Genomic DNA, 15,189 nt, shown 5'->3' on the forward strand with positions numbered 1-15,189 from the left:
TGAGGAATGCCAGGAACAATTTGCATTCACATGGCAAGGCAGATAGTACACTTTCACAAGATTGCCTCAGGGATATTTACATAGCCCAATCTTTTGTCACAAGATCATAGCAGAACATTTAGATAAATGTCAATTGCCTGCCAGAATCAGTGTGTCACACTATGTTGATCGTACTATGCAAGGGACTATATATATAATCCAAGCTGATAACAATATCCAACACTTTCATTAATCACCTTATATTATCACTAAACTAAATCACATTCAATAAACTTTCTTGTCTTCTGGTGCTAAATAGTGAACACTCAGACCCACAACTTTCATCCCAGTGAAGAAATTCACGGAGTAGCTGTGAAAGAGACCATCATCGTTGTTCACAATCTCACCCATGAAAGTATAACTTAGTATAACAAATATGTATAAACAGAGTTGACTTAGCTTGAATTATGGTGGGTAAAATTTCAATTGGCTGCTCCGGGCACCTCCTTAATTAGGGGGGGGTCGGTTCATGCATGCAGTTGTACTAATTAAGGAGGTGCCCGGAGCAGCCGAGTGAAATTTTACCCACCATAATTCAAGCTAAGTCAACTCTGTTTATACATATTTGTTATACTAAGTTATATTATGTTATACTTTGGTGGGTGAGACTGTGAACAACGATGATGGTCTCTTTCACAGCTACTCCGTGAATTTCTTCACTGGGATGAAAGTTGTGGGTCTGAGTGTTCACTATTTAGCAGCAGATGACAAGAAAGTTTATTGAATGTGATTTAGTTTAGTGATAATATAAGGTGATTAATGAAAGTGTTGGACACTATATTGATGACATATTGATTTAGGGAGATTCTGAAGAAGTAGTAGCAGACGCCCTGAGCAGGGTAGTAGATGCACTACAGCCTGATGGGTGGGAGATAAATCCAAAAAAGATACAAGGAACAGCACAGACAGTAGTGTTTTGGGGTATTAAATGGGCAAAAGGATGCTGAGAGGTGATAGAGAAAGGTAAACAGAAGATTGTAAACCCTTCTCCCCAAAGTAAAAAAACAAACTCAGGCCTTTATTGGCCTTTTTGGATTTGGAAGCAACATATTCCACATCTGGGGTGACATATGGTGTAAAAAAAACTCCACAGCAGTATTTACTGCAGTTCTATCACAATGTCCATATAGTGTTTCATTCACAGGATCAGTCAGCATCAAAATAAAAAAAATCAAACGCTACAGTGTACTAACACCAAGCACTGTTGAAACTAAGCAGGAAAAACAACGAGACAGAGACAGAGAGGAGGATAGTATTATTCACAAAAATAGAGAACGGCGAGAGGGGAAAGATGAGTTTAGGTGGAAAGATAAGGAGTTCAGTTTTAGCCATATTCAGTTTGAAATGGCGGCAAGACAATGTTGGACAGGCAGGCTGAAATTCGGGCCTGAACTCCTGTAAAGATATCCGGTATGGAGAGAAAGACCTGAGAGACATCAGCATAGAGGTGATATTGAAAACCATGAGAGGAGATCAGCATACCAAGAGAGGGCAGAGGAGGATCTACCATAACATACGCTGAAGGTACGATGAAAGAGATAGGCAGAAAACCAGGAGAGAGCAGAACCTTGGAATCCCAGCGAGGACAACGTGTCGAGAAAGAGGCAGTGATCAACAGTGTCGAAGGCAGCAAACAGATCAAGAAGAATGAGGATAGAATAGAGTCCATTGGATTTGGCCAGGAACAGGTCGTTAGAGACTTTGGCAAGGGCAGTTTCTCTAAAATAGAAAGGGCATAAAAATGTTTAATTTTTGGGAACATCAAAGTCCTGCCCAAAACACCCCCTCAACAAGCCCTCTTGAAATTTCAACAAACTGTGGAGAAAATACATTTTAACTCAGAATTTCAAAAATTGCAGTTTAGATGTTTTACCAAGAAATGTGCTTCCACTTTATGATGCTTTTTTCTTTTGAAGATCAGCACCACAGTGTTTAGATTTACTTGAAAACCCCCAATTAAAAGCTTGGCTTCTGTTAACTTGCTCACCAGAGTCTCCTGCCCATTTGACGTTTTCTTCTTTCTTTGTGCTCACCATCCATCTTCCATCTCTGAATTTCTTCTTCCACTGCCATATCCAACCTTTCTTTCCCACTATCTACCATCTCTCTCTCTCCCTGCCTTGCGCCCTGAGTCAAACCTCTCTATTCCCCTCCAAACAGCATCTCTCCCTTCCTCCCCTCCATTATCATGTGAAATACTTCTTTCTTTCTCCCCATGCAACATCTCTCCTTGCCCTCTACCCTATATTCATCATTTCTCCCTCTCTCTTCTCCATGAATGTCTCTCTCCCCTCCACCATACACAGGATTTCTCCCTCTCATCCCTTTCTACCTTTTTGTTGCACTCCCTCCCTCTCCTCCACCCCATGTCCAACAATTCTTCCTCTCTTCCCCCCCTTGCAGTAGCTTTCCATCCCTCCTTTCTATCCCCCTGTGTGGCAGCTTTCTGTCTTTCCCATCCCCCTGTGCAGCCCTTCCTGACCGACCCCCCCCCCCCCGACCCCCTGAGATATGAAATACCGTTGAGTCTCCTAGTGCAGCAGCAATGGTGCACAGCTAGCAGACATAGGCTCTGAACAGGCTTGTTCATGGCCTGCCCCATAAGTGCTTCCCTCTGTTGCATCATCAATGACATCATCAGTGATGCAGCAGAGGGAAGGCCCTGGTGAGGCAGGCCGCAAACAAGCCTGTTCAGAGCATGCATCTGCTAGCCATCCACCGCCACTGCTGCTGCTTTAGTAGACCCTGGAGGTATGTCAAGCCTCACCAGGGGGGAGGGCTGCCACTGAATCAGTGAGTTTAATTTGGGGGGAAAATAAATAGATTCAAATGGATTCATCGAAGTGAATCAGTTTGAATTGGCGAATTAGGCAGCAATAAGGGAGAAGATTCAAGTTTCAAGTTTATTAAAATTTTGATATAAACGCAATATCAAATATTTTCAATGTTTATAACAATAAAAGGTTTTTTTTGGGGGGGTACAAAATAACACAATTTATACAGGTAAACATACAATCGATGTACACAATTAATTAGTGATACATAGGGAAAGAGAAGTGAACTACAATTGTTAAAGAAAGTAGAAGAACATTTAAGGAAAAACAACATCAGGAGGGTAATTGAAAATGTTTTACAAATAAAGCTAGGTCTAAAAGTGAAAGGGAGAAGTTGTGACCTATATATAGATCTGGTTAGGTTTAAGTATTTGAGCCTGAGATTGTTGATAAAAGAGTTATCTTGTTTATGACTCAAATGCATCTTTGTATAGGTGGCTTTTTACTGTGCTTTTAAATTTTTCTAAAGAAGTTTCACCACGCAAATAAACTGGTAACTTGTTCCATAGCTGGGGTGCTATGATTGAAAAAATTGTAGCTCTTCTGGTGCCTATTATTTTCAGAGACGGGATGGTCAGCAAATGCTGATCTGTTGATCTTAGAGATCTGGCTGGAGAATATGGTATCAAATAACGATGTATAAATATTGGTGTGTTGGTTTGTTAAATTTTGAAGGTTCTATGTGAAATTGGTAGCCAGTATGCTTTTTGTAAAAGAGGAGTGACATGATCGTATTTTTTGGAGTTAGTAATAATTTTTATTGCAGTATTCTGTATAATTTGTAACCTTCTTATTTCTTTCTGAGTTATGCCATGGTATAATGTATTGCAGTAATCCAGCCTGGAAATAACCAAGGAATGAATTAGAACATTAAGAGCTTATGGATTTATGAATTAAATGCTTTATCTCCTAACGGATTGAATGAAGAAATTGACTGGATGTCTTTAATATGAATCAATTGACGTTTCATACATATTTTGTCTCTTCCGGTCAGACACATGACGTGTCTTTTGCTGAGTTAGCATTTTCAGGGTTTAAATACCGGAACTGACATCAGACGCTCCCGACCGGCATGAAATTCACTCGAATGGAGCGATTTCTACTTTGTGCATGAGTAAGTTAATATGAGAGTCTATAGGTCTTGACTAGTCATATTATGATATATTACATTCATATATAAGAGTTCTTGTGAAATATAATCATAATAGTTCTGGAGTAATGTTTGATATTCAAATGTTTTACAGATATAATAGGGAGCCTCGACCCTGAGGAAAGCGTGTGAAACATGGACATGTTGATGGAGGCGCTCCCCTTTAAAAACTAGATAAAAGCTAAGTAAAAACTATTTATATCAACAATCTATGGATAAAAGAAAAAATGTGTTAAAAAATATACATGGATAAAAGATAAAAAAAGGATATATTTGGATCCTGTGAAGATCGGGTTCTGTGAGCTTCCGCTCATTGGAACCATTGGGTAATTTGACCCTCTGAGGATCGAGTATCATAATTTCTCCTCATGAATCTGGGGATTAATATAAGACTGGAATAATTTCTTCTTGCTATGATATTATAGATTGAGTCCAGTCATCAGTATAGCCATTTATTGTGGGGTTCTACATTTAAGAAGGAGATAGAGCAGCTTTTAAACTAAGATGGGGGGAAAGCTATCAGTTACCCAGGAGCAGATGGTTTGGTGTGGAATATCCTTGCAGGATACTATTAAAACTGGATATTTGGGGAGTCCCAATAGAGAGGTATAAAAAATGGTAAAAGAAAGCCAGAAGTACTTAAGAAGAAGTCAGATTAAAGGTCTCAAATTATCCCTGTCATCTTTTCAGCAGCCTCTAGATACAAGGAAAAAACACAGTTTGAAGTGTCTGTATACAAATGCTAGAAAGCCTAAAAAATAAAATAGGAGAGTTAGAGTATGTAGCACTGAATGATGAGATAGATATGATAGACATCTCAGAGATCTGGTGGAAGGAGGACAATCAATGGGAGCATTTAGCACCCTCTACCACAGCTCTACCTCTGCCATAACTTAGTAAAAGAGGGCCTGAGTTAGAAATCAAGCAACTACCATTTTGGTCTGAAAAATAAATACTGATGCTTCCTCCATGGAATATCATTTCCATAACTTTTTCCAACAAAAATCTAAACTGCAAAAATATTAGTGGAACACACCCATTGCAAAACATTTGGAACACACTGAGATCATTATTGACACATTGCCCAGACAAAAGAATGATTTGATCATTGACATGTTCAGAAAACAAACTAGCAATGTATCTTTTTCTTTTCTTTTTTACACCACCGGGAAATATGAGACTCCTGCTTCATGTTGCCAAGAGTCTTAATTGAGACCAGATATTTCAAATTATCCCCAAGTCACCTGAAGTACCCATATATGAAAGAGGAAGACCCTACTGCAGACCTCTACAGTATCTGATAAGTACTTTAGTATGGTCCTTTGTTGATATCAGTACTCTATAACAGTGTTTTTCAACCTTTTTGCACCCATGGACCGGCAAAAATAAAATAATTATTTTGTGGACCGGCAAACTACTAAGACCGAAATAAAAAAAAACACATTTCTGCCCCATCTCCGCATGCTCGGTCCCCACAAACCATCTGAACCCATCCGCACAAGCCTCAGTTATGATTTTATATTGAACGTATTTTATTAAAGTATAAAAAGAAACAATATTCTGTACAATTGCCATTTTATAAAGATAAATATACAGAGCAAGGACCAACAAAATCCCTGTCTCCCTTCCCCTTCACATATATCCCCTCTACTATCAAGAAAACTGAACAAGCCAAATTATTACAGAATGCTACACAGAAATATCATGCTAACAGAATAAACTAAACTAAACTAAACCTTAGGTTTGTATACCGCGCCATCTCCACAAGCGTAGAGCTCGGCAAGGTTTACAGGGTTAGATTGAAAAGGAGCTACAATGAAGGGTTATAGGAAAGGAGCTAGGAAGATAAAGAGGGACAGGGTACCAAAGAGCCGGAGGTGTTACCAGGCCTTGGGTGACAGAAGGAGGAAAGGGAGCAGAGGGGGAGAGAATTGGGGAGAGTGTTGCTGTATCCAACTGGAGGGAATGAAACGAGATGCCAGGGCTTGGAGGGAAGAAGAAACCCCAGGGCATGGAGGGAAGAAGGAAGGTATGCCAGATCAAGGGAAAAGGAAGGAGGAGTTGTCAGAGCATGGTGGGGGAGGGGGAGATGGAAGAAAAGGAAAGGAGAGAGATGCCGGGAATCAGGGAAGGGAAGATGCCAGACCATGAAGTGGGAAGGAAAAAAAGGAGAATAGAGAGATGCCAGAGCATAGGGGAGGGGGTGGTGACAGAGACAGAAAAATGGAGAGGTGACAGAGTTGAAATCAATCATGTACAAAGGAGAGAAGGGGCACGGGATACATAGTTTATGGAAGGAGTATAGAAAGAGGGAAGATGCCATATGGAAGAGAGAGAAAGAGAGAGAGAGAGAGAGAGAGGGTGCACAATGGATAGAAAGAGCACAGAGGGCAGTGAATGGAAGGGGCGAGATAGAGGGTGAACAGTAGATGGAAGGGGTAGAGAGAGGGAAACAGACACTGAATGGAAGTGTGGGGGAGAGGAAGGACAGCTGCTGAATGGAAGTGTGAGGGAAAGAAGGAGCAGATGCTGGAAGGAAGTGGTGAGGAGAAAGAAAAAAAGGGCACATGCAGGATTGAGGGAAGAGGATAGAGTTAGTTACTGGAAGGGGTGAGGGAAAGAGGTGGCAAGCTATAGGTAGACACAGTGAAACAGGGAAATTGAGGACTGAATAGTAAAAAAGAATTTAGACAGAGGCAGAAAATAAATTGAGAAGGAAGAACAGGAAAGAACAGGAGGAAGGGAGCGGAGAGAGAGATGCCAGAGCAGGGGGGAAGGAGAGGAGACAGATACCAGACCAATGGGGGTGAAAGGAGAAATGGAAGGGGGAGGCATACAGTTTCTGGAAGGGGCATAGAAGGAGAGAAGATGCCATATAGGGGCAGAGAGATGGCAGACAATTGATGGAAGGAAGAGAGTAACAAGAAGATGAAGAAAGCAGAAACCAGAGAAGACAAAGGTAGAAAAAAATTTTCTATTTATTTATTGCTTTAGGAGACATGTGTCACTGTTTCTGTGGTATTGCATTGTATGCAGAGTCCAACTTCTTGCTGGTTCAATTTAACCTTTGTCTATGTATTTCTATTTTATCCCCCTTTTACAAAACTGTGGAGCGTTTTTTAGTGCCAGCCGTGGTGGTAGCAGCTCTGATGCTCAGAATTCTATGAGCGTCAGAGCTGTTACCACCGTGGCTAAAATCCACACTACAGTTTTGTAAAATGGGGAGGGGTAAGTTTGTGATGACATTCCATACTAGGCGAAGATGTTTTCTGTGTTCTGTGTGTTCGAAAGACATGGTTTTCTGTTAGGATTGACTGCAGGATTCATCTGTACTAGTCTGGCTTGTTTAGTTTTACAATGGGTGTATTGCTGTTGTACTTCTCACTGCAGTATGTAAGATGCTTCCTTTTCCTAGGTACTCATGTGTGACGTGTGGCTTGTTACTAAAAACCATGTTATTCGTACAGATGGGGGGGGGGGCGTGCCAAAAAATGATGGGCCCCGGGTGTCACACATGCCAGGTACGCCACTGCAGCACAGTCTCTAAAAAGCAGTCATTTCAGTGCTGGCAGAATGGTTTTGGCCAGGTAATATTCAGCATAAGAACATAAGAATAGCCATACTGGGTCAGACCAATGGTCCATCAAGCCCAGTAGCCCGTTCTCACAGTGGCCAATCCAGGTCCCTAGTACCTGGCCAAAACCCATGGTGTAGCAATATTCCATGCTATTGATCGAGAGCAAGCAGTGGCATCCCCCTTGTCTTTCTCAATAACAGACGTTAGACTTTTCCTCCAGGAACTTGTCCAAACCTTTTTTAAAACCAGCTACGCTATCTGCTCTTACCACACCCTCTGGCAATGTGTTCCAGAGCTTAACTATTCTCTGAGTGAAATAAAAATTCCTCCCATTGGTTTTAAATGTATTTCCCTGTAACTTCATTGCATGGCCACTAGTCTTTGCAATTTTTGACGGAGTGAAAAATCGATCCACTTGTACCTGTTCTACTCCACTCAGGATTTTGTAGACTTCAATCATATCTCCCCCTTAGCCGTCTCTTTTCCAAGCTGAAGAGTCCTACCCGTTTTAGTCTTTCCTCATACAAGAGGGGTTCCATCCCCTTTATCATCTTGGTTGCTCTTCTTTGAACCTAAAGACCTAGAAGAACAACTCTGTATATTTTGTGGCTCTCCAGATTATTATAGCATACCCGTCAAGACTTCTGCTTTCATGGGTCCTTACTGTGCGAATGAAGCTGAATAAGTCCATAACAAAACTACTTTGGCTTGGCCCAAAACTAGATCCACTACCTTCGCCAATTTCATTGCCTTCTGGATCTTCACTGCAGATGGAATTCTCAAGTAAAGTTTTGAGTGTCATTATAGACTCAACACTTTAATTTAATGACCATCTTAATTCTCTGGTAAAAATAAATAAATAAATAAATAAAAATGTTTCTTTAGTCTCCATATGCTGAGGAAAGTGAGATCCTGTTTCCACCACCAACATTTTACTGTCCTTGTACAATCAATCATTCTTCAAAGACTTCAACAGATCCAGAATATTGCGGCTAGGTTGATCTTTGCATAAAGCACATTTGATCATGTTTCCCCACTTTTGTTAAAACTTCTCTGGCTCCCAGTAATCTCTAGGGTGTACTTTAAATAAGCCTGCCTAACATTTAAGATCTTGCATGGCACTCTTCCCCTTTTAATTCCTCTATCTTGGAATTCTGCAAGACCTGATATTACCAGATCTATCCAAAAGCTTAAATTATCTTTCCCCTCGTTAAAAGGTGTTATCTATATTGGAAAATTAGGGAAATCTATTTACTTTAAAATCACTGAGCTTTGGAATAACTTTCCTGTCCAGCTGCATAACTTGGGTTCTTTCCAATTATTTCGAAAACATCTGAAAACGTGGCTATTTTACAAAATGTAAATTCTGCTGCTCCCTATATAATCACTAATTCTTATTATATTTTCCTTTCTTTAAAACTCTTGTAAACCGTGACAAGCTCTATCTCTATAGAGAAGATGCGGTATATAAGCTTAAGGTTTAGTCTAGTTTAGTGGGTCATCTTGCACACCCCCTCCGAGTCATAAATTTCAACTCAGCTCGTCTGCTGTGCCACAGCAGCCTCCCCATCCAGGAGAAGCATTAATAAGACATGATCTCCTGCTGCCACAGAGCCAGTCTCATATTAAGAACTGCAAAATCCCACAGTCCTTATTAATGTATTTCCTGCTGCTGACTGGGGATGAGGAAGCATGATAATGCAGCAGAGAATTGGGGGGGGGGGGGGGTAAGAGAGGGGAGACTCTCTGTAGAAGGAGGGAGGGAAGTGCTTCTAGTGGGTTGGAAAGTGAGTGGTTAAATGAGTGAGTGGTTTGGTGAATGAGATTAAGAATGGGAGAAAGAGCCTTGAGTGGGTGCAGGTGAGAACGGGTGAAAAAGCATCAAGTTGGTGAGTGGGAATGAGAAAAGGGGAAAGCATTGAGTGGAGGGGGAAATGGGGGACAACATCAAATGAGGGGAGTAGGTAGTTACTAGAGAGGCAGGGAACTAAAGGCTGAGTTGGGTGGAACAAGGTATGCCCCTCCCAAAAACTGCTCCCTGTTGACATCTCTGTTGGAGCTTGGTGATAATAGGATGGTGGTTTGGGGCCTGGATGTTGTGTGGATTGGATCTTTTGTGGTTATCTATTCAGGACAATGGAAAAATTATGAGGAAACTTAACAAAAACTATTGTAATATTTTATGTTGTGTTGTAGCAATTATTTTCTTGTATGTTTTTAACTTGATTTTTAGAATGTTTTAGCTAGTTTTTTATATATATAATTTTGCTTAATGTTTTATTTAGGAGTTTCTTACAGATAGATGCAATTGTGTAGCTACCTAGAACAATTATGGTGACTATGATATTATTTAAAAATAATAAATGCAATGATTGACAAAGCAGCGATTCCAAAGGGTGAAGCTGAGATATATTTCTGTAGTGTGGAAAGACTGAACAGTCAAACTGGTCTTTTTCTGCTATCAATTACTATATTACTGTGTAATGTTCATTGTGAGAAATGCCCTGATGTCAATCTGGATTGTATGAAATGTCTGCATGCAGATCACATTCCAACAGTGGGGAAACAGAGGAGCAAGCATTTTGGGCTCAGTCCTGCCTTCTCAGCACCCACAGGACACCGGCAGTGGTTCCTACTTGCTGCCAGTTGCAGATCCAGAAGCCTTTCCTCTGACATGTTTGCATTTTGCTTCAGAGGAAAGGCTTCAGGGTCAGCCACCAGCAGCATGAAGAATTCACTGTTGGTGACCTGAAGAGAAACAGAAATGCTATATGGGCTGTGGGGTGGGAAGGGAGAGAAAGAGAGGTGCTGCATGGGCTGAGGAAGTGGGAAGGTAGGGAAAGAGATATGCTGCATGGGCTGGGGTGGGGTGGGAAGGGAGGGAAAGAGAGGCTGCTGCACAGGCTGGGGGTAGGGAGGGGGGGGGGGAGAGAGAGAGATGCCCATCCACTTTAGGCTCAGGCCCGCTCAAAATTGGCTGTCTGGCTATGCTACTGGGAGCAAGGGAGTGAAATACTGCTTCTTGATGCATAGGAATTATATCAACAGTGTGTCACGTTTAGGATTACAGTATTCTGCAGAGAACAAAACATTTTTTTAATAACAGTTTCTGAAACAAGAATTTATTTTTACGTTTGCAGTAAATAATAGTGTACAAAATAAACTATTTAACTGTAACATAAACCTATATGGCCAAAGTCATACAAAAATATTATGAGAGCAGACTATTATGAGTCTCAGTTTTATTAATCAACCTATCACTGATGGATGTCTGCTTCTAAAAAGAGGCCTCACAACAAAATGTTCCTAACAACAACCAGAGCTGCCACAGAACCTGAAAAGTTACAACATTGCTCTGAAATGTTATTCAGTTTGTATAAACAATGGGATCTGCAAGAAAATTGCAACTCACAATGAAACATGTTTTCTTTCCTTTGTCTTTCGTCCTTTTTTTCAACAAAGCAAGCCCCAGAGAAGAGGAAAACAGCAAAAACTAAAAAACAAACAAGCCTCTTTCCCTTTCACACTGTCATGGTTATTATGCATCTTATGATTCACTTACACTGTGTTTCCTGGAAAAATATCATCTGATGCTCATTCTGTTTGGTCAAAACAGAGAGGAATGAACACCAAAAAGAACACCAGAACAAAGACAGAGTTGGCCATGGATGGTTATAGATCACAGCAAATCTGCTGCTAACATTGATGAATGTATTCATCAATCCAACGCAGACTGTTTCAGCCTTTGCCTATATCAAGGGTACATAAAAACACATAAATATGAATTATAAAACATGCATGCAATAAAGTGAAAGTCACATGTCCATATATAATAATAATAATAGTTTATTTTTATATACCCAATATAACAACTGGGTAAAAGTACAAAAGCAATGTCCCAAAAGGAATAAATCAAAACAAAACAAGGGACAGTGAATCTTATTTAATTGCCTTTAAACCTAGATGGTGCTCAGATTCCACGAATGGAACAGAAATTCTCAAAACAGGGGACAAACCCCTAAAAGAGATTTTCAGAGTCTATCACTGCACCAACTTCTTAAGGTAGAATATGTCATAGTGACACCAATGTGTAGAAAGTTTTTTTCTTCCATTTTTTTGCAGTTTAAATTATATAATGAGTGCAATAAGGTGAAACTTAACTTGAGTCTTCATACAGCATAAACTGGCAAGGTTCTAATGCGTTTCGCCAGGATGGCTTCTTCAGAGAACCTGCTAGCGCTGAATGTAGCTCCAGTCTTTAATTATTTCTCTCACATGAGCCGTAACTTTTCACTTCCCTGAAGAAGCCATCCTGGCGAAATGCGTTAGAACCTTGCTGGTTTATGCTGTATGAACACTCAAGTTAAGTTTCACCTTATTGCACTCATCATATGCGCTAATCCGGTGCGTGCGCTAAAACCGCTAGCGCACCATTGTAAAAGGAGCCCTTAGTGTCGTGCTGTACTTCCCCTGTGCCTATTTCGTAAACTTAAAGATAAATCATGCAAACATGTTTCTGTGTGACTTTGTTTTTACTTCCTAAGGTATAACTGATAACTGAGTTGCTTCTTAAACTGGTTCACAGGGACTGCCTGAGGTCTGCAGTGTTTCCAGGATATCTGTAATAAATATGCATACAATATATTTGCATGCAGTGTATGCAAATATATCTTATTCACTGTGGATATCCTGGCAGACAGATTTTGAAAACAGGCTCAAGAATTAGTGCTTATCATATTCACCTCTCATCCACTAATCTACTGAAATACCACACTATTTAAAAAAGATCTGCTCACCTCAAGAGACATGAGCTTAATTCTTCCTCTCCCTATCTATGCTGCTGATGTGGCATCAGTGAATTCCAAATTACTCTTCCGTCGAGTTCTCATTAAGACAAAAAAAAGTTCTCTCCAGCCCTTTAATTCCAATAAATTCCTAACCCTCTAGTGATTACTATTCATTTCAATTAAAATCTCATGCAATTCGCCCTCAGACCTCCACAACTTGACAGGCTTCAAAATGTTTCCTTTCATAACAAATGTGCTGCTTTCCCACTCAAGCCTTTTGCTTTCCTCCTCTCATGCAGACTTTTACATACCATTCTCTTCACTTAAAAAAATAATCCTCCATTATCTCATCTATAGATTCTAAGAATGGATGATGCTCCTCCTATTAGTTCCCTCATCTGGCATCTGAAATAATTTAACACTAGTGGCCCCAGTTCTTAAACTGTCCATAGTACAGCCCACACTAATTTCAGAATGGTGGTTCTGCCCTACTTGCTTTATCCTATTACAGCACTAAGAACTATTGGAAAGGCCATTGGGCACCAGGAGTAGGGATGCCAGTGCTTCATGCCATTGCTTCAGAACCTCTACTGAGCTCAAGCAATGGCTAGGCTTGCTTGTGGCCACATTATCAGAAAGGACCCAGGGGTGCCAAGTTATCCAGATACAGGAAAGGATTTTTACTCCAGTCCTGGATTTTTGGCAGCCAATCCTGACCTCAAGGATTACAATTACCACACATTGTGAATGTGAATTTAAAACTAGAAGTCAAAAAAATCTCCTTCTGCAACTATTTGGACAGCTCTGGGGACCTGTGCTGATCAATGACGTTATCTAAGAGGAACTTTCCATCTTACTGTAGTCTTCCCAGGACACTGATTGATAGGCCTAAGTATACACACTGCCACTGTCTCCAAGCCATCTTAAACAAAATATATATATATATAATCCAGGAAGTCTTAACCTCGGGTTACATTACTTTATTTGTACCTTGTTTTCACTTGGCAAATTCTGTCTTAAGACATGTTAAAAATTAAGTCCAGTTTTAAGTTAAGAATAGAAGCAATGTCATGCTGAGTCAGGCCAAATGTTCATGAAGCTTAGCATTTCAGCCTAAGTCTCCACATGGCGACTTTCAACTTTACAACTGGTTATTGATTTTAATTTCAAGAATTTGTTCAGCTTACCACTTTTCCAGCATGCAATATATATATGTTCTTCCATACAAAATGCGTGGCAATTATACGGCTCAAAGTTTTTGCCCAAACTAAAACCTTCAGTATTGGTTTAAGGTACTAAATGCACATTTATTTGTACATTATTTTCCTGTACCTTTCAACAAATGAATGCTATAATTTTCCGTTTGAATGTTTTTATTGTCAATTAAAAGAAATAGCAATACAATAAAGATTTTTTTTTTTAATAACAAACAACGAAAACTGAGATCCCCCCCTACTCTCCCTCCAGCTTCTGGGTTTGTCATTGGTTACGAGCGAGAGAAGTCAGACAAATGTCGAACTCCGATTGGAGGAGTGTGCTGTCAGTCCTTTTATGGTCACGCTTCCGCGTTTCGGTGACGGTTTGGGGGCGGAAGTTGGGGGTTTTCACCTTCTGACCGTCTAGAAGAGAGCTTTCGTGTGAAGCGGTTTTGCTGAGTAATACCAAAGTAGAAAGGTGGCGGCTGTTTCTCCTATAGCCGTTTTTAAAAGCAATTATTATTTCTTCTAATCCACAGATAGGGAGCGAGAGAAAATTGAGAGTTTTCAGGTGGGTACTCTTTGTGACAGTTGGGGGAATGTGGGTCACCCCTCCGGCTACTGTCGAGTGAGCCAGCGCGTGCACGCGCCTCTTCGATTAGAGTGTGTGTGTGCGCGCGCGAGAGAGAACGATGAGAGTCTGTAGCGCTGTTCTCTGCTCACCTGGGACTGTGTTAAGCCACCCCACTCCCCGTCTGATTTCGCTTATGAATGTGAGAGCCTTTATGTGTATGACAGTGAAACGCCTCCTGCCTGGCGTCACGCGCCGCTGGCCCGAAGGGAGAGGAAGAGATGCCTAGTTAGGGGAGGGTGCCCGGTGACAGCGTGATGACGTCATGGCAGTGCTTGCCAGCTGCTGCCAGGCGCGCGGGGGTGGGGTGGGCGGAGGTTGAAGCGTTCTCGCAGGGGAGGAGGACACGTGATATCGGCCAATGGAAGACTGCGAGGTGGACCTGAGAAGGGTTAGGGGGGGGGGGGGGGGTCTGCAGAGAGGAGGCGCTGTGGGGTCTCATCTCGCGGATGGGGGATATATTTTCCTGCAGTTGATGGGAAGGATTTGTAATGGTTCCCTAGCCAAAAAAAAAAAAGGGAGGGGGGAAGACGGACGTTTTGGGGTTATTAGGTGAGGTCCTTCCCTTTCATTGATGAAATTTAATCCTTCGGGCTTCCAATTGTGAAAGAACCTTTCATTTATTGGAAGGCTAGCTGGGCTGGAAGGAGTTTATGGTTAATGTGCTGTTAGTGATTCACTTGTGAAGTGTTTGGGTTTTTTTTTTTTTAATTCGGTGTTAACTGGCAGAATCCCTGTATAGGAATTTTATTTTCTGTCTGGCTCGCTCATTTATTGCTTGTTAGGAGTTGATCCTTTCTAGTTAAAAAAAACGGAACAGGTTGCGAATTAAAACAAAGACTGGGAGCACAGAACTGCATTTAATATTCGTAGATCTATTTTGAAAAGATCTTCTAGCTGAAAAGATACATATTTTGCAAACGAATTCCGAAAATGTTGAAATATGCGGAAGGTAAGTCTACTTCTTAATGTTTC

The 15,189-nt window shown here is 40.9% G+C and overlaps 1 protein-coding gene across 2 annotated transcripts in view; it reads left to right on the top strand.

Annotated features, from left to right (window-relative positions):
- The first annotated feature begins 14,013 nt into the window (after window positions 1-14,013).
- The window catches only part of UGP2 (UDP-glucose pyrophosphorylase 2), a 100,313-nt gene continuing 99,137 nt past the window's right edge, over window positions 14,014-15,189 (top strand). Inside the window, exon 1 of one of the 2 annotated variants that reach the window (XM_033936042.1) lies at window positions 14,014-14,154. Coding sequence is in view for 1 of the 2 variants with exons in the window: in XM_033936040.1 (XP_033791931.1) it covers window positions 15,148-15,166 (19 nt within the window). In the remaining variant the exon portion in view is untranslated. Of the gene's footprint in view, window positions 14,155-14,877; window positions 15,167-15,189 lie in introns of those variants that run through there. The other variant, XM_033936040.1, reaches the window with a different exon arrangement.

Source organism: Geotrypetes seraphini, chromosome 3 (assembly GCF_902459505.1).
Source record: "Geotrypetes seraphini chromosome 3, aGeoSer1.1, whole genome shotgun sequence".
Taxonomy (NCBI): Eukaryota; Metazoa; Chordata; class Amphibia; order Gymnophiona; family Dermophiidae; genus Geotrypetes; species Geotrypetes seraphini.